Source organism: Monodelphis domestica, chromosome 2 (assembly GCF_027887165.1).
Source record: "Monodelphis domestica isolate mMonDom1 chromosome 2, mMonDom1.pri, whole genome shotgun sequence".
Taxonomy (NCBI): domain Eukaryota; kingdom Metazoa; phylum Chordata; class Mammalia; order Didelphimorphia; family Didelphidae; genus Monodelphis; species Monodelphis domestica.
In genome coordinates this window covers 214,263,862-214,282,042 of record NC_077228.1, presented here as the reverse complement: position 1 = coordinate 214,282,042, position 18,181 = coordinate 214,263,862, and the positions used below count along the sequence as shown (strand labels likewise).

At 41.3% G+C, this 18,181-nt stretch overlaps 1 protein-coding gene across 1 annotated transcript in view; it reads left to right on the top strand.

The window, feature by feature from the left end:
* KIF19 (kinesin family member 19) overlaps positions 1-18,181 on the top strand; it is a 77,957-nt gene that overhangs the window by 47,253 nt on the left and 12,523 nt on the right. Inside the window, exons 7-10 of the mRNA XM_056814674.1 lie at positions 1,067-1,261; positions 9,821-9,967; positions 11,203-11,325; positions 12,962-13,127. Of these exons, the coding sequence (XP_056670652.1) occupies positions 1,067-1,261; positions 9,821-9,967; positions 11,203-11,325; positions 12,962-13,127 (631 nt within the window). The remainder of the gene's footprint in view (positions 1-1,066; positions 1,262-9,820; positions 9,968-11,202; positions 11,326-12,961; positions 13,128-18,181) is intronic.

Here is an 18,181-nt window from a genome sequence, read left to right as displayed (position 1 = left end):
TCTGCCTCAGATGCTTACTAGCAAGTCATTTAACCTCTGTATGCCTCAGTTTCTCATTCCAGGGTTGTCATGAAAAATAATATAATATTTTCAAACACTTTGAAAAATCTCAAAATACTATGCAAATGCTAGTTGTTTTATTATTACTATACCTCTTGAAGTCTTAGTTTTCTCATCTGTAAAATGGGGATAATAATAAAACCTACCTTCCAGAATTGCTGTGAAAAATGAGATATTTACACACACTTTACAAACCTTAAAGCACTATGTAAACATTTGTTATTATTTATTATAATACCTCTTGAAGCCTCAGTTTCTTCATCTATAAAATGGATCTAAAAATATCATCTTCACAGGATCGCTGTAAGGCTCAAATGAGATAATATATAAACACATAAAACATATGTATCAGTGCAAATTTTAAAGCACTATATAAATGCTATTATTATTATTGTACCTGCAATGGACCCTGGAGGCCATGTACTCCAATACCTTTATTTTGTAGTATCAAAGAACAGAGGCCCAGAGAGGCTGATTTGTCACACAATTAACAAATAGCAGAGCTGAGATTTGAATCCAGCTCCTCTGACCACAAATTCAACACACTTTCTACTAACCCCACACATCTCCTCTGTCCTTGTTGCAAAGCTATTAATTCTTTTCTTTAAACCCTTACCTTATGTCTTAGTATTAATTCTAAGACAGAAGAGCAGCAAAGGATAGGCAGTCGGGGTTAAGTGACTTGTCTACGGTCATACAGCTAGGAAGTGTCTGAGGCCAGATTTGAACCCAGGCCCTTCTGACTCTAGATCTGGCACTTTATCCACCCACATCAGTGAATTCTTATTAAGATCAATAGGAACAGAGATTGTTTTTTCCTAGTTTTCTCTCACCTCCAGCCCCCAGCACAGTGCACTCTGCATATCAGGTGCCTAAGAGCTGTGAGGTGAAGTTGAGTTAGGGAAGCTTTCCCCACCTTGGAGGATTTGAAGTGTGGCCAGAGTAGAATTAGGAGTCTGAGACCTCTCCCTCTCTCCCCCACCCATCCCCATCCCTTCATCTCCAGATCATGCAGCTTCTGATGAAAGGGAATAAGCAGAGGACCCAAGAGCCCACAGCTGCCAACCAGACATCTTCTCGGTCCCACGCCGTGCTCCAGGTGACCGTCCGCCAAAAGAGCCGGGTCAAGAACGTCATGCAGGAGGTGCGGCTGGGTCGCCTCTTCATGATAGACCTGGCTGGCTCAGAGCGGGCATCCCAGGTGAGGGGATGAGCGGTAGGAGGGAGAAATGGATGGGGAAAAGTGGGAAGAATGGGTATCTGGGCCATGTGGGGAAGGGCTAGGATAGCCTTCAAATAAGCCACTGTCCTGGGGGGGAGACTCTAATCTTTACCCAGCCAGAAGAAAGGAAGGCTAATAATATCTTTTTTCTTTTTAATCTAATTTTTTATTTTTGTCCTATTATCTGCCCAGTCTCAGAATACTGACAAGGGCTAGGCAATTGTGGTTAAGTGACTTGCCCAGGGTCACACAGCTAAGAAGTGTCTAAGGCCAAATTTGAACCTCCTGACTCCAGCCCTAGTGCTCTATCTACTATGCCAAGTAGTTGCCTCGTTGGCTAATAATATCTTCCATTTCACTCATCGTTATGGTTATGTATGAGGAAGCCTAAATTCCTTTTCACTGGCATATAGAATAAGCTACTTAGACTGTGGGCCCATAGTCAACATTAAGGGACTTAACGTTTTAGGGCTGACTACCTGATGTAGGTAAACAGGGGACTTCTAGCTAATCTGAAGACAGCACCTAAGGAGTAAGTGTTGACACTGTAGACAATGCTGGAGAGATTAGAGAGGAGAACAGGGGAGAATTAGGTTTGTGTTTGGACAGGGTGGGAGAGGAAGCTTCCTGGAGGAGGTAGAATTTCTCAAGTTACTTAAATGATGGGAAGAAACAACATAGAGAACTGTGGTGAGGAGAATAATAGAAGAATAGGGCAGCCTCCTCCACAGGACCTTTCAAAGGTAAAACTTGAATAAAGCTTGTAGAAAGGGGCAAAATAGGTGAGTGGAGTCCAAGGGTGTGCTGGTGAATATTTAGCAGCTGCCGGGCAGGTAGGTGGCCTAGTAGATAGAGAGCCAAGCCTGGAGAGGGGAAGTTCTAAGTTGGTCACATCCTAGCTGGGTGACCCTGCACAAGTCTCTTAATCCAGATTGCCTAGCCCTTGCCACTCTTCTGCCTTGGATCTTATACTTAGTATAGATTCTAAGAGAGAAGGTTTAAAAAAAAAACTGGTTCTCCCCCCAAAAAGATATACTTTTAAGTTTAATAAGAATTATTCATGTTTTCCCAGCACTTTCTTAGATCTAGACAATCAACAAAACAATAAAACAAACCCTGAATTGTACCACATGAGGTATAAATGTTCCTCTAAAACTTTGTCAATAGTGGCTCTCCAGCCTGTATGAATTGGCTTAGCCCAACACTGGTGGAGAGAGGGTCTTTCCTCCATGAAGAAAAAAGGAAGGGAGGAAATCAGCCCAGTATCCTGCCCATAAATTTCAAGTCACAAGTTCCTGGGTTAGCATCCTACCTCAGACTAGATGTGTGATATTGGGCAAGCCACTTGGTTAGTGCCCCAAACCCACTGGTATGGGCCTCTTTGGTATGTAGGGTTGGTGCCCAAAGCCTATTGGCATCTGGTTTTTTGTTTTTTTTTTAAATAAGGGTTGTTGGGGCAGCTGGGTAGTTCAGTGGATTGAGAGTCAGACCTACAGACAGGAGGTCTTAGTTCAAATGTGGCCTCAGACACTTCCCAGCTGTGTGACCCTGGGCAAGTCACTTAATCCCCATTGCCTAGCCCTTGCCACTCTTCTGCCTTGGAACCAATGCCCAGTATTGATTCCAAGACAGAAGGTAGGGGTTTAAAAAAAATGATGGTTGTTAAAAGAATGAAGGGAGATAAAGGATGCAAAAATACTTTAAAGAACATTGAAAACCTTAGACCATAATATAAACATGTTATCATTTTCCAGTGTAGGGATCCAGTCACACATACATTGGAGAAAATTGTCCCAGGCACTGGAAGGCTAATGAACACAAACTTTTATGGCACTCTTTAGAAGGTTTACAAAGTGCTTTTTGTTTTTTAAGAGTAGTTCAGGTTTAGTAAGGATTTCTGGTGGGATTTGGTGCCCTTCCCATACAGTTCCTGGTGAGCTCTGAGGACCCAAATTGGCAGTCTTCTCTTTCTTCCTCAGGAGAAAGGTCAGAGTTTTTGAGCTAAAAGGACTGCTTCAGGTTTAAACTAAAATTGCCTCTTCTAAAGGAAGTTCTTCCTAGCCCCTCAGTTCTTCTGCCTTCCCTCTTTGCATTCCTTCTGTGTGTCCTGTAGATAGCTTGTGAGTTCAGATGTTTTTGCTTGTGGTCTCCCCCATTATATTGTGAGCTCCTTGAGGGCAGGGATGGTCTTTGCCCCTTTTTGTATCTCTAGCACTTTACATTGTGCCTGGCACATAGTAGGTGCTTAATAAATGGTTATTGATTAACTTTAGAGGCTCTAGTCCAACCCCTTTCTTTTCTCAGATGAGGAACTGAAGCCCAAAGAGGCTGCATGTCCAAAGTCATTCAGAGTATCAGAGCCAGGACTCAAACTCATATCATTGGACTCCAAATTCAATCCCTTTTCCATAGTATCAAAATGTGTAGACCATAGCAAGAGAGAATATGGACAAAAAACCTAGGCAACTAGGTGACTCGGTAAATAGGAAGCCAGATCTGGAGATGGGAGGTCCTGGGTTCAAATTTGGCCTCAAATGCTTCCTCGCTGTGTGACCTTAAACAAGTCATTTAACCCCAATGGCCTGGCCTTTTCAGCTCTTCTGACTTAGAACCGATGCACAGTTATCACTTCTAAGAAGGAAGGTAAGGGCTTAAAAAAAATTTTTTTTTCAAGATGACTTTGTGACCCCACACCTCCTGATCTTCTGCAGCCTGGAAATGGAAGGACAAGTAGAACTAGAACTTGGTTTTCCATCTCCCACCCCAATGACAGCACGCCTTCCCTTCCCACCCTCCTGAGAAGGCTCCTGAAGTTTGGAGCTCCATCTAGTGCTTCAACACAGTTACTAGACCATGTTTTCTGTCCTCAACTTTTCTCCCACTTGCAGTTAGCCCACATCACTGTTACAGAGTTACAGAGTCAGGGACGGCATCATCATAGTCATCGTCATTATCATTGTGATGGTGGTCACTGCCATCACTGTCTAGTCCTAGTCACCATTGCCATCCTCATTCTACTGCTTTTCCTGGGTCGAGATAGACGCTGCCCTGGGACAAGCGCATCCTGATCTTACTCCTTCATTTTTAGTATTCTCTGATCTCTTGCACAGGTGGATAAAAAACTGCGTAATGGGGTCAAATACGAGTATTAGGCTGTAAGCTTTTCCTCTGTAGCCTGGTTTCTTAACCTGGACAAATTTCAGTGGGGTTGATGGACTTGGACAGGAAAAGGGATGTTTTTATTTTCACTAACCTCTCACTGGAATTTAGCATTTATTCTTAATTTGGATTTAAAACAGGGGTAATTAGGTGACCCAGTGGATAGAGAAACCTCTCTGGCCTCAGATACTTCCTAGCTGTGTGACCCTGGACAAGTCACTTAACCCCAATTACCTGGACTTTACTTTTCTTCTGCCTTAGAACAGATACTCAGTATCAACTCTAAAACAGAAGGTTTATAAAATAAATATTCTTCTAAAAATGAATTCATGGGTTTGACCAGACTTCCAAATGAATCCAGGACACACACACACACACACAAAAAAAATCTAAGATTTGCCCTCTTTTACCCCTTGCTCTATGTTGTTGTTTGGTTATTTTCCAGTCATGTCTGACTCTTTATGACCCCATTTGGAGTTTTCTTGGCAAAGATACTATAATGGTCTGTCATTTCCTTCCACAGCTCATTTTTATAGATGAGGAAACTAAGGCAAGCAGAGTTAAGGGACTTTCCCAGGGTCACACAGCTAATATGTGTCTGAGGCTGAATTTGAACTCAAGATGAGTTTTCCTGACCTTGGGTCAGGCCCTGAGTCTACTGGGCCACCTAGCCACTGAATACATCTCATGCAGACACCCCTGAAAACCTTTGTTCGATAGGCTCCCTAAAAGTATCCTTGGCACAATTCTAATAGCAGCCAGGAGGGGGATGCTATGATTTCATTTTCTCTCCTAATCTCCTCCACTTGGTCTCTTTATTTTGACAGCTTTTTCATTTCTTGTAGCTTGGCAAGTTTCTAATTGGCATGATGACATTTACTTTTAAAGTGGCTCTTAAATTTTTGTAGACCAACTTTTTGTCTAAGCAATTGTGAGCAGCATTTGGATATCTGTGATAATGGTCCAGTTCCAGTAGTTTATGAATTGTGTTCTCCAAGATACTTAGAGGCCTTTTTAAAGAGTATGCAGGTTGAAATGATGCCGAGTGAAAGGAGTAGGACCAGGAGGACCTTATATACAGTCACTGAAACATTGTCGGATGATCAGATGTAATCAACTTTGCTACTGATAGCAGTGCAATGACCCAGGACAATTCTGAGGGACTCATGAGAAAGAATGCTATCCACACCCCGAGAAAGAACTGTGGGAGCAGAAACACAGAAGAAAAAACATACGATTTATCTCGTGGGTATGTGATTGGGGGTTTTAGTTTTTAAAAGATTATTACAAAAATGAATAATATGAAAATAAGTATTGAGTGATAATACATGTATAACCCAGTGGAATTGCTTGTCAGCTCTAGGAAAGGGGAGGGAGACAACATGAATCATGTAATCATGGGAAAATACTTAAATAAATAGTATGTTGATTGGGGCAGCTAAGTGGATACAGAGCCAGGACTAGAGATTGGAGGTCCTGGGTTCAAATTTGACCTCAGACACTTCCCAGCTGTGTGTGATCCAGGGTAAGTCATTTAACCCTCATTGCCTAACCCTTACTACTCTTCTGCCTTGGAAATAATACATAGTGTTGATTCTAAGACAGAAGGTAAGGGTTAAAAGAGAGAGAGAAACAGAGACAGAGAGACTGAAGGAGAGAGAAAAAGAGTTCAAAAGTTTTTTTTTTTATATTTTAATTCAGTTTAAAAAAGAACTTTGAACTATAATACTGTTAAAATATTATTTCTTAATATCTTCATTTCTTAGTCTTCTTATAGGCTTAGTGTTATGTGCTTACACAGTTACAACTCTAATGACTATTAATGGTATTTTATTATTTTATAATAATTATTGTATTAATATGATATTATTAAACCATTACTATTAAAAAGACATCTGTATTATTTAGAAGAGATGATAACAGACTGAAAATTAGGTAGGACCATAAAGGGTTTATGTCACTTAACAAGAACCTGTTTGCCTCACTCTGGCCCTTCAGTTATTACTAAGCTAGAAAATAAAGATTTTTTAGTCTCCTTAAGACAATGCCATGTTTTATATGAATCGTTTTGGACATGATCATGGTGGTCCATGTGACTATGCAATGCTCTAGTGTCCTGACTATTCTTGGGTCTGATCTACACCATGGCAGATCATGGATAAACCTTGATTATGTAAAGAGACAAAGGCTTTGGGTTAATTGGCAAAGATGGCGGGCAGCATATTCAATGAGAAGTTGTTTTTTATTCTGCGGGACTTTGGGGCATACGTTATTGTGATGATCAATAATAACTGGTCATTCATTATCTTAAAAATGGACGTTGACATGAACTCAGCCAACAATATGTGAACAGAAAAGAAGTTGAACAAATGGCTGAGTCACCCAGATTTGTTTATGGAAACGGGAGATTATGATGACAATTCAGGACCAGGTCACTGCCACCCGAAACTACAAAAAGGTCACACTTATGGAGCCTGGACTGAGTCATAAATGTCAATCACATGGGGAGGTGGTGGAGACTATATAACAGGCTAAATGTGTAGCATCCACTGGCTAAACTGATCAGAGGCAGCCAGATGCACAGAGGATAGACCTCTGATTCTAGTCAGGAAGACTCATTTTCCTGAATTAAAATGTGACCTTATTAGCTGTGTGATCTTAGACAAGTCACTTAACCCTATTTGCCCAAGTTTCCTCATCTGTAAAAATGATCTGGAACAGGAAATGGCAAACCATTCTAGTATCTTTGCTGGGAAAACCCCAAATGGAAAATGTATGTTGGAAGTTATTATTACATGTAATTGGGAAAATAAAATATCTTTGAATCAAAAACAAAAAAACAACCCAAATGGGGGTCACAAAGGGTCAGACACAACTGAACAGCAACAACAAAAATGACTAGAAGTTCATGGACTAGTAGATGACAAATTCCAATACTATAAGTATCAACCTCAAAATATCCCAGAAAACTTAACCAATAAACTCTACTGGAATTAGAGCATTTTCACAAAATGAATTCTTGCCTAAAATTGTCTGGTCATAACACTAATTCACAAAAACTTAAGAAAAAGGGGCAGTCAGGTGGCCCAGTTGATAGAGTGCCAGGCCTGGAATTGAGAGGAGCTGGGTTCAAATCTGTCTGGAGACCCTTCCTAGCTGTTTGACCCTAGATAAGTCATTTAACCCTATTTGCCTAGCCCTTGCCCTTCAGTCCTAAGGCTGTTATTAGGACAAAAAATAAGGGTTTGAAACAAAAACTTAGCATTTTAAAGGCCAGTAGGTGGTAGGTACTGTGGATAGAGCTCTGGACTTGAAGTCAAAATTATTTGATTTCATATACTGCTTCACACGCTTATTAGCTGTATGACCCTGAGCAAGTCACTTAACCCTGTTTGCCTCAGTTTCCTTATTTGTCAAATAAACTGGAGAAGGAAATGGCAAACTACTCTAGTACCTTGGCCAAGAAAATCCCAAATGGGGTCATGAAGAGCCAGATATGACTGAAAATAATTGAATAACAAAAACTTCCTGATTTCATCTAACATCTTCCTCTGATGCCTCATTGGGTGTGGAGGTGACCTTGAGTTCCTGAACATTACACAGGATCTGGCTGGTCTTACCAAGCTGAAAAAGCTTTGGGAATAGGTCCAGTTCCAGGTTGTGTGACTTCTAGACACCATCCTAGCCAAAAACCAAAGCCATTTTGCTACAGTGTTAAAGAATCATAATATTTGAAGTTAGAAAAGACCTTAGACAAAGTCCAATCCATTCCTTTTATTTGACACAGAAATAAAATGAGGTTGACTTGTCCTAGGTCACACAGCAGATTATTTTTGATGTTTGGTTGTTTTCCTGTCCTGTTTGACTCTGTGACCCCATTGGCTATCTTCTTCACAAAGACACTAGAGTGGTTTGCCATTTCCTTCTTCTGCTCATTTTAACAAATGAGAAAACAGAAAAACAGGGTAAAATGACTAGCTCAGGGTCACACAGATAGTAAGACTCATCTTCCTGACTCTAGACCTGGCACTTTATGCACTTTATCACATAGCTGCCCTTGTTGCTCAGCTGCTTTCAGTCATATCTAATTCTTTGTGACCTCATTTGGGATTTCTTGGCAGAGATACTGGAGTGATTTGCCATTTCCTTCTCCAGCTCATTTTACAAATGAGGAAACTGAGGCAAACAGGATTAAGTGATTTATCCAGGGTCACACAGGTAGTATCTGAAGCCAGATTTGAAGTCAAGAAGATGAGTCTTCCTGACCCTAGGTCCAGTACTCTATACACTGCACCACGCTAAGTCTTAGTCTGTTTCTACCATAACGGTGCTCCATATGTGGCCCCAGAAATTCCTGTAGTTGCAGTACCTGAGGTTGCAATCAGTGTTAGTGAAAGGTATAGTGACCCTAATGAAATCACAATAACTTGAAGTACTGACATACAGAGGCAAGATGGTATAGTTACAAAGGCATTGAATTTGGAGTCAGGAATATCTTTGTTTGAATCCCACCTCAGAGATAATCAAATCCCTGAGCAAGTCACTTAAGCTTTCTATTCCTCAGTCTCCTCATCTGTAAAATAAGGGAGTTGGACTCGTTGGCCTCGATGGTCCCTGCTAACTAAATCTATGATGTTATGATAATAACTTAGGTTTACATAATACCTTAAGAATTATCAAATGCTTCACGTACATTGTCTCATTGACATCACCATAACCCTATGAGGCAAGTAGGGTAAGTATTATGCCCACTTTATGGATGGGAAGTTAAGTATCTTGGCTAAAGTCACTCAAGTAGCAAAATTGGAAGAGCCAAAGGTGTCCTGAGGTCAGAATGTTCTTCTCGTTGTAATCCCCACCATATATTATATTATGGGGGCAGACCTGGAGTCAGGAGGACTCCTCTATCTAAATTCAAATCTGGCCTCAGATACTTATCAGCTGTGTGACCCTGGGCAAGTCACTTAACTGTTTGTCTCAGTTTCCCCATCTATAAAATGAGCTGAGAAGGAAATGGCAAATCACTCCAGTATCTTTGCCAAGAAAACTCCAAATGGAGCATGAAGAATTGGACACTACTGGAAAATGACCCCATAAAATATATATTATATATTGTAATCCCATTATAATATAGCTTCCTCTAAGACCTCCCATTTATATTTTTAAAGTTCTTTTCATTTTATCTTTATGACAACCCATGAGGCTGGGTGCATAGAGACTAATATCCCCTATGTTACAGCCAAGGAAACTGCGGTCCAAGGAAGAGTGTATTCATGGAAATAGCAAATGCTTTGTCTGCCCAGCAGGCCTCTTGGCCATGCCCTGGAAGCTCAGCACCTCCACCACACCCCAGCCAACTCTTGTCTCCTTGACCTTCAGACGCAGAACCGAGGGCAGCGCATGAAAGAAGGTGCCCACATCAACCGGTCCCTGCTGGCCTTGGGCAACTGCATCAACGCTCTCAGCGACAAGGGGAATAATAAGTATATTAACTACAGAGACAGCAAACTCACCCGACTCCTCAAGGTACCAGCAGAAGCGAGATGGGATGTGAGCAGCAGGGAGCTGGAGGGTCAGGAGCCCAGGGTACCCAAGATGCTGTGTTTTATCAAAGGACATTTGGAATCCCATTGCTGTCATTGTCATTGGTTTGCTCATTCATAAATACACATAATATAAAAAATACATAAATACACAATAAATACACATAAATACACAGGGGATTGGGGGTACCTTTTAGAAGTTACAAGGAGAACAGCAAAGGGGCAGCATGGAATAGGGTTCAGAGAGATAGCCTCAGAGCCAGGGAGATCTGGGTTCAAGTCCCACTTCTCACCATCACTGGCTGTATGACTGACCCTGGGCAAATTATTTGACTACTCAATGCTCTAGACAATTCACTAAGACTAAAGGTTACAAAAAAAAGTGCCACCCAACGTTTTTTCATCAGAAATTCCTTATACCCCAAAAATCTCATGTTCGTTTCCTATCCCTATGGGCAATGGGACATCTTATAGCCCAGGAAAGATATTCACAAAATCATAGAATTCAGGACTGAAAGGGATGTTAAAGACTACCTGGTCCAACTTTCTACATTTTACAGGTAGGGAAACAAAGACCCAAAGTGGAAGAGTTGTGAGGTGTTTTTTGTTTGTTTGTTTGTTTGTTTTAGTGAACATTCTACTTTCTACAAAGGACATTCTTTAGCCATATAGCCAATCGATTAAAAAAATTAATTCTCATTTAAGAATTTGGAGAAGAGGGGGCAACTGAGTAGTTCAGTGGATTGAAAACCAAGTCTGGAGACTGGAGGTCATGAGTACAAATTTAACCTCAGATACTTCCTGTGTGACCCTGGGCAAGTCATTTAACCTCTTTTGCCTAGTCCTTACATAGCCTTACATAGTATTGATTCTAAGGCAGAAGGTAAGGGCTTAAAAAAAAAAAATTTGGACAAGAAGAGGGAGGAAAAAAAGGAAGGAGGTAGTGGCCAGAGGAACCAAAAGGTCAGAGAGTAGAGCTGGTCTAGCAGCTGCTCCTATAGCAAGAATTGATTTTAAAGCTCAGTAGAGAATTAAGCTTGGTGCATATATATGAAGCTGTGTGGTAGAGGGGGTTAAGGGGAGGTTGGGAATGGTAGGGGTTGAGATTCCCACAGTGAAGAAACCTAGGCATAATCTGTGTTTGCTCACATCTGGCAAGATACAATAAGACGTAATGGTTGACCAACTGACCAGATCCTCTCCTTCATCCCTATGTAGGATTCCCTTGGGGGCAACAGTAGGACAGTGATGATTGCCCACATCAGCCCTGCAAGCAGTGCGTTTGAGGAGTCCCGAAACACCCTCACTTATGCTGGCCGGGCCAAGAATATCAAGACCAGGGTGAGCTACAGCCACTTGACCATTCCTGACCTATTCACCTGCCTGGCCTCTCCTCTTCTTGCTGAACATCCCTGGCATCAGCCTCTGCCTCTTTAGCACCATCTCTAATCCCTGGACCTGATCTCATTCTCCTCCACTCCTTCAGCCAAACTCCATGGATCCCACGGAGAAGCTGGTGATCACTGCTTCCATCCACCACTGAAAGCCCTTCCCTTCCTCTTCCCTGGTTTCTTCCCCTTCTCACTCTTCCCCTCCCTCTCATCTTTCCTTCCTTCAACAAATATTTAAAGCGTATGGAGCTTGCTCGAGGGTGTCTCTTCTCTCTCCATCATCTCCCTCCTGGTGATCTCACCATGGAATCAAACATCTACCCACATGATTCCTAGATCTATATTTCCAACTCTCAGTCTTGCATCCCCAGCCACCTGTTTGACATCTGCCTAGATGTCCTTTCTGCATCTAAAACTCATTATAAGCAGAACAGAATTCATTATCTTTCCTCATAAACCCAAACCCTCCTCCTAACTCTCCTGATTATGACCATGGCATCACCATTCTTTTTTTCCCCTTTCATCCTTATCTTCTATCTTAGATACTAAATATCAGTTCCAAGGCAGAAGATAAGGGCTAGGCAATGGGGGTAAAGTGACTTGCCTAGGGTCACATATGTAGGAAGTATCTGAGGCCACATTTGAACCCAGGACCTCCCATCTCTAAGCTTGGCTCTCTATCTATTGAGCTACCTAGCTGCTCCTGGCACCATCATTCTTTTTTGTTTATTTTAAATTTTTTCCTCCCTCTCCTCCCCCCAACTTTCTTGTAGCTGGGCACTCATTGGGTATTACATCTAGCACCATCATCCTTAAAGTGATTCAAGTTCACAACCCGGGAGGCATCCTTGATTCTTTACTCCCCTTCACACATGTGCATACATCCTTCAGCAATATCCAAACAGTTGCCAAGTCTTGCTTGCTGACTTCACCTCCTTTAATATTTCATGTTCATCCCCTTCTGTCTATTTGTATCACTGATAATCTAGGTGTTTATCGCCTCTCTCCTAGGCCATTACAAAAGTTTTCTGATTTGCTGCCCTGTATCCATTCTCTCTTCTCTTTAATCAGTCGTCCACACAGCTGCCAATGTCATTCATGGTACTAAAGCATAGATGGGGCAGCTAGGGGGCACAGTGGATAGAGTGATGACCCGAAGTCAAGAAGACTCATCTTCCCGAGTTCAAATCCAACCTCAGACATGCACTAGCTGTGTGACCCTGGGCAAGTCAATTAACCTTGTTTGGCTTGGTTTCCTCATCTGTAAAATGAGCTGGAGAAGGAAATGACAAATCACTCCATTATCTTTGTCAAGAAGATTCCCAAATGGGATCACAGAGAATTGGACATGAATAAAACACTGAAAAAATAAATCACTTAATCCCTATTGCCTAGATCTCACTGCTCTTCTTAGAGCCAATACCTAGTATTGAATTTAAAATAGAAGGTAAGGGTTTAAAAAAAAAAAGGATGAATCAGCAGGGTTTGGTGACTGACTATGGAGGACAAAAGAGAGGGAAGAAACAAAGATGATTCTGATCCTTCTATCACCTCTTGACTCTTATTTCTCCTTCTGCTACACCCAGGTGAAACAGAACCTGTTAAATGTCTCATACCACATTGCTCAGTATACCAGTATCATCTCTGACTTGCGCAGTGAGATTCAACGCCTCAAGTGCAAGATTGAAGGGCAGAGTGGGCACAGCCAGAGCCGAGGGCCCCTGGAGCAGGGAGATATTCACCAGGTCCAAGGTGAGTACCTAGAGAGATGAGGGTGATGTAGTTTTTTGGTTATCTTTAATCATCTAGAGTCAAGGAAGACCTGAGTTCAAATCTAACCTCAGTCTGTAACCCTGAGCAAATCTCTTAACTCAATTTGCCTTAGTTTCCTCATCTGTAAAATGAGCTGGAGAAGGAAATGGCAAAACATTCCAGTATCTTTGCCAAGAAAACCCCCAAATGGAGTCATGAAGAGTCAGACACAACTTAAACAGTAATGGTCTGGGTTAAGTGTAGCCCTTTTGGATCTCCTAGCCAAAGGGGCACACTCCACCCCAAATAGGATGGCTTTCTAGCTAAGCTTGTCCCTTTTCCTTATGACCAGGTGTTGCCTTTATTTGGCATGGATAATAATGAAAATAATAATAAAGATGCCCTTTTCATAGAGCTTTAAGGTCTATAAAGCACATTGTATTATTACCTCACTTGGTCTCTGTGGGTTAGACACCACAGAGATTATCGTTCATATTTTACAAATGAGGAAAATGGAATCATGCATCAAGGTTTCCCAGTGGATAGAGCACTGGATTTAGAGTTAAGATCTTAGTTGGAATCCAGGCTCATACCAGCTGTGTGACCCTGAGCAAGCCCTGGGAATAATAATAATACCTCCTAGAGTTGCATGAGATATTTGTAAAATAACAACAAAAAAAACTTTGTAAACCTTAAGCACTAATAAAGATTGGTGGTGGTAGCAACAGTAGTGTAGTAGTAGTAGCAGTAGTAACAGTAGTAGCAGTAGCAATAGTAGCAATAGTAGTGGCAGCTAAGTGGATAGAACTGAAGAAGCCTCATCTTCCTGAGTTCAAATCTGGCCTCTGACACTTACTAGTTTGCCTTGGTTTTATCATCTATAAGATGAGCTAGAAAAGGAAATGGTAGTGTCTTGGCCAAGAAAACCCCAAATGAGGGGCAGCTAGGTGGTTCAGTGGATAGAGAGCCAGCCACTCTCAAAAAGGGTTAGAATTTACCATGATCAGCCCTTTTCTTAATCTCCTCAAAATCCTTTCAAAAAGATAAAAGGTCAGGATGGCTAGGTGGCTCAGTGGATAAACAGCCAGACCAGGAGTCAGGAGATCCTGGGTTCAAACCTGGCCTCAGAAACTTCCTAAATCTCTACTGTTCTTCTGCCTTGGAACCAATATTTAGTATTGATTCTAAGATGGAAGGTAAGGGTTTAAAAAAAAAAAGACAAAAGGTCCCAACCCAATCTATCAGCCTGGTGGGATGTGGGGTGGGGTGAAGACTAGGAATAGCATCAGCTGGGAATCAGACTATTTCAGAGTGACCCTGAAGGGGATGAGGGGAGGGGGAAGAGACCAAAGGGAAAAATAATTTCACAGAATATCACAATTCAATATTAATTTTCCATAAGAACTAAAGCATGGCCCCACAAGAGCTAAGGCTCAGGTATTGAGAATCCTGGACTGTCAGAGGTAAAATGGAAGGAAGTTACAGATCACTTAGCTCAACCCCTTCATTTTATGGATCCTGAGTAGTTAAATGATTTACAACCTTGAGAAGTCACACTTGGATGAAGATTAAGATAATATGTTGCAGATTGATGCCACAAAACTGGTAGGGTCAGCCAACACATTAGATGATGGTGGAGGCAAAATCCCAAAGTTCTGAAAAGAGAGAAAGTGAGTCAACTTCTAATGAGATTTAATAAGAATAATGTAAGTATATACCCTAGGATAGTGATGGTGAACCTTTAGAGACCGAGTGCCCAAACTGCACCCTCATGTCACATGTGAGCTGCTCCCTTACCCCAGACAGGGGAGGGAGGAAGTGCTTCCATTGGGCTGCAGTTCCTATGAAAAAAAGATAAGAGTTTTTAAAGTGTAGATTCCAAACTTAATATAAATTAGTCTCCCAACTGCCTCTCCCAGGGAAAGCACCAACTGGGGCAGGTTGCCAACCATCTAGGGGGTTAGAAAGGGTCAAAGTGGGTGTGCTAAGCATCCGGTACTGCTATTAGATGTAACAATAACAATGATAACATGGCAAAGCTTTTATGCCTATTATTAAATGGGATTGTATGTGTAAATTGCTTTGTAAAGGATAACCACAAATCCTGCCTGGTCTTGGGCTGTAGAAGCCCCAAATTCAGAACAGGGACTCCCACATCTGTGGTCACACCACATCTGGAAAATGCTGCACAGAGCATGTGTTCCTCTAGAGAAAGGTAACTAGAATGGGAATGGTGCCCATGAGGATCATTTAAAGTCAACCAGCCAAGTCAAAAGAATATATTGCACAACTGATATATGGCAGGCATTGGGCTAAGGGCTGAGAATAATAAAGAAAATTTCCCCTCCCTTTTATTAAAAAAAAAAAAAAAAGGAAACCACAGCTATTTAGCCTGAGGAAGAGAAGGCTAAATGACAAAGAACTAAAGAACATGACAATTTGCTTCAGGCATTGACGTGTTGCCTGATAGAAAAGGGATTAAATTTGAAATGATTGGTCCCAAAAAGGCAACAGTAAGGAGCAATGAAGTTAGAAATTATAGAAAGGGGGAACCTAGGTAGCTCAGTAGATAGAGAGCCAGGACTAGAGGTGAAAGGTCCTAGGTTCAAATCAACAATCAAATACTTCCTAGCTATATAACCTTGAGCAAATTACTTAATTAATCTCCATTGCCTAGCCCTTACTCTACTTCTGCCTTGGAACCAATACACAATATTGATTCAAAGATGGAAGGTAAAGGTTTAAAAGAAAAGAAATTACAGAAATACCAGATTTTGACGTGATGATTGGCAAAGGGATAGAGGCTAGATCTGTGATTTCAGTGATGTAGGAACTCCCTATGGGCAGCTAGGTGGCACAGAGTCTATCAAGTGCTGGGGCCTGAAGTCAGGAACACTCATCTTCCTGAGTTCAAATCTGGCCTCCAACACTTACTAATGATGCAAATCTGGGCAAGGCATTTAACTTTGCCTCCATTTCCTCATTTGTAAAATGAGTTGGAGGAAAAAAAAAAACACCCTAGTATCTTTGCCAAGACTAAACATGTTCATGACTGAACAACAAAGGCATTTCCAGATGAGGAACCTCCTTCTACCAATGCAGATCAACTAGAGAGTCACCAGAGCACTGATTGACTGAGCAATTTGCCCAGCATGTCTCAGCCAGCATGTGTCAAAGGTTTGACTTGAACTTAGGTCTTCCTGGCATGGAGACCAGCTCTCTGATATCTCGTTGCTGTCTCTCTCTTTTTTATTTTTTAAAGATTTTTCCATGTTTACATGATTCCTTTTCTTTTCCTTCCTTTGACTCTCTCTTTGGAGCTGGCAAAAGTAGAATCTCTGGGTTCCCTATTATTGGGGGAGCTTCATAGGATAACCACTAGTTGGTACTGTTGATAAGGCGATCTCTGTTCTGATACAAATTGGACTAGAGGGCCTAGGAAGACCTGAATTCAAATTACACTTACTAGCTATGTGACTGGGCAAGTCACTTAATCTTTGCCTCAATTTCCTCATCTGTAAAAAAAAAAAAGATAATAATGCCACCTACCCCCTAGGATTGTTGTGAGAATTAAATGAGATTATAATTCTAAAGTGTTTAGCACAGTGCCTGACTCATAGTAAGTATTATATAAAGATCAACTATTTGATGATGATGATTATGATGAAGATGATAATGATGATGAATGATGATGATGATGATGATGATGCCTCTGAGGTTTCTTCTACCTCTAACCCATAACTAGTAACTGGTGCCTAGGACAAAAAGCTTGAACTAGAGCTGGGGTTAAGAAATGATTGAATTGGGATTTGAACCTGTGACTTCTACCTTGAAGAAAGATCTAAATCTCTCATTTTACAGATAAGGAATCTAGAGACCAAAGAGAGGAGGTGACTTATCAAGATCATACAGAGCCAGGTAGCAAAGCCAGTATCCAAATCCCCATCCTCTCAGTCCTGACCCCTTGATCTTTCTTTTATGTTATACAGCCTGGCATCATGAGGAAGGAGAAAATAGACACTATATTTGAGAAATACACCATCCACAAACCACAGAGACACATAAAGATATAATCAATTAGAGCTGTTCAGAGATGCCTATGGCACTTCTTGTTCAATCATATCCAACTCTTCATGACCCCAGTTGGAATTTTCTTAGCAAAAATCCTGGAGTGGTTTGCCATATCCTTCTCCAGCTCACTTTACAAATGAGGAAACTAAGACAAACAGGAATGTTTAAGTTACTTGCCCAGGCTCGCACAGCTATAAAGTATCTGAAGCCAGATTTAAACTTATGAAGATGAATCTTCTTGATTCCAAGCCTAGTGTGCCTCCTAGCTTGCCCTCCACATGGGACTACTGGAGTATTACTGTAGAGATAGAGAAGCTGGAAACTGGAAGGCTGTGGAAATGGTACTAGTTAATTAAGAAAGGCTTCTTGGGAGCACATAGGTGGCACAGTGGATGGAGAACTGGAAATGGGAGATCCTGGGTTAAAATCTGGCCTCAGATATTTCCTAATTGTGTGACCCTGGGCAAGTCACTTAACCCCAATTGCATAGCTTCAGTGGAACCAATACTTAGTATTGATTCTGGGTTATTGGGGGGGGGAGTTAAAAATTTTTTTTAGAATATTTTTCCATAGTTACATGATTCATGTTCTCTCTCTCACCCCTTCTCTCCCCCATCATGGAGCTGATAAGAAATTCCACTGGATAATACATGAATTATTGCTCAAAACCCATTTCCATACTCTTCACATTTGTAATAAAGTGATCTTTTAAAACCAAAACCTTCAATTATATACCCATAGAACCAAGTGACAAATTATATGCTTTTTTTTCTGTGTTTCTATTCCCACCATTCTTCCTCTGAATGTGGATAACTTTCTTTCTCATAAATCCCTCAGGATTTTCCTAGATCATTGCATTGCTATTAGTAGCAAAGTTTGTTACACTGGATCTTCCCACAATGTTTCAATTTCTGTGAACAGTGTTCTCCTGGTTCTGCTCATTTCACTCTGCATCAGTTCATGGTGGTCTTTCCATTTCATAT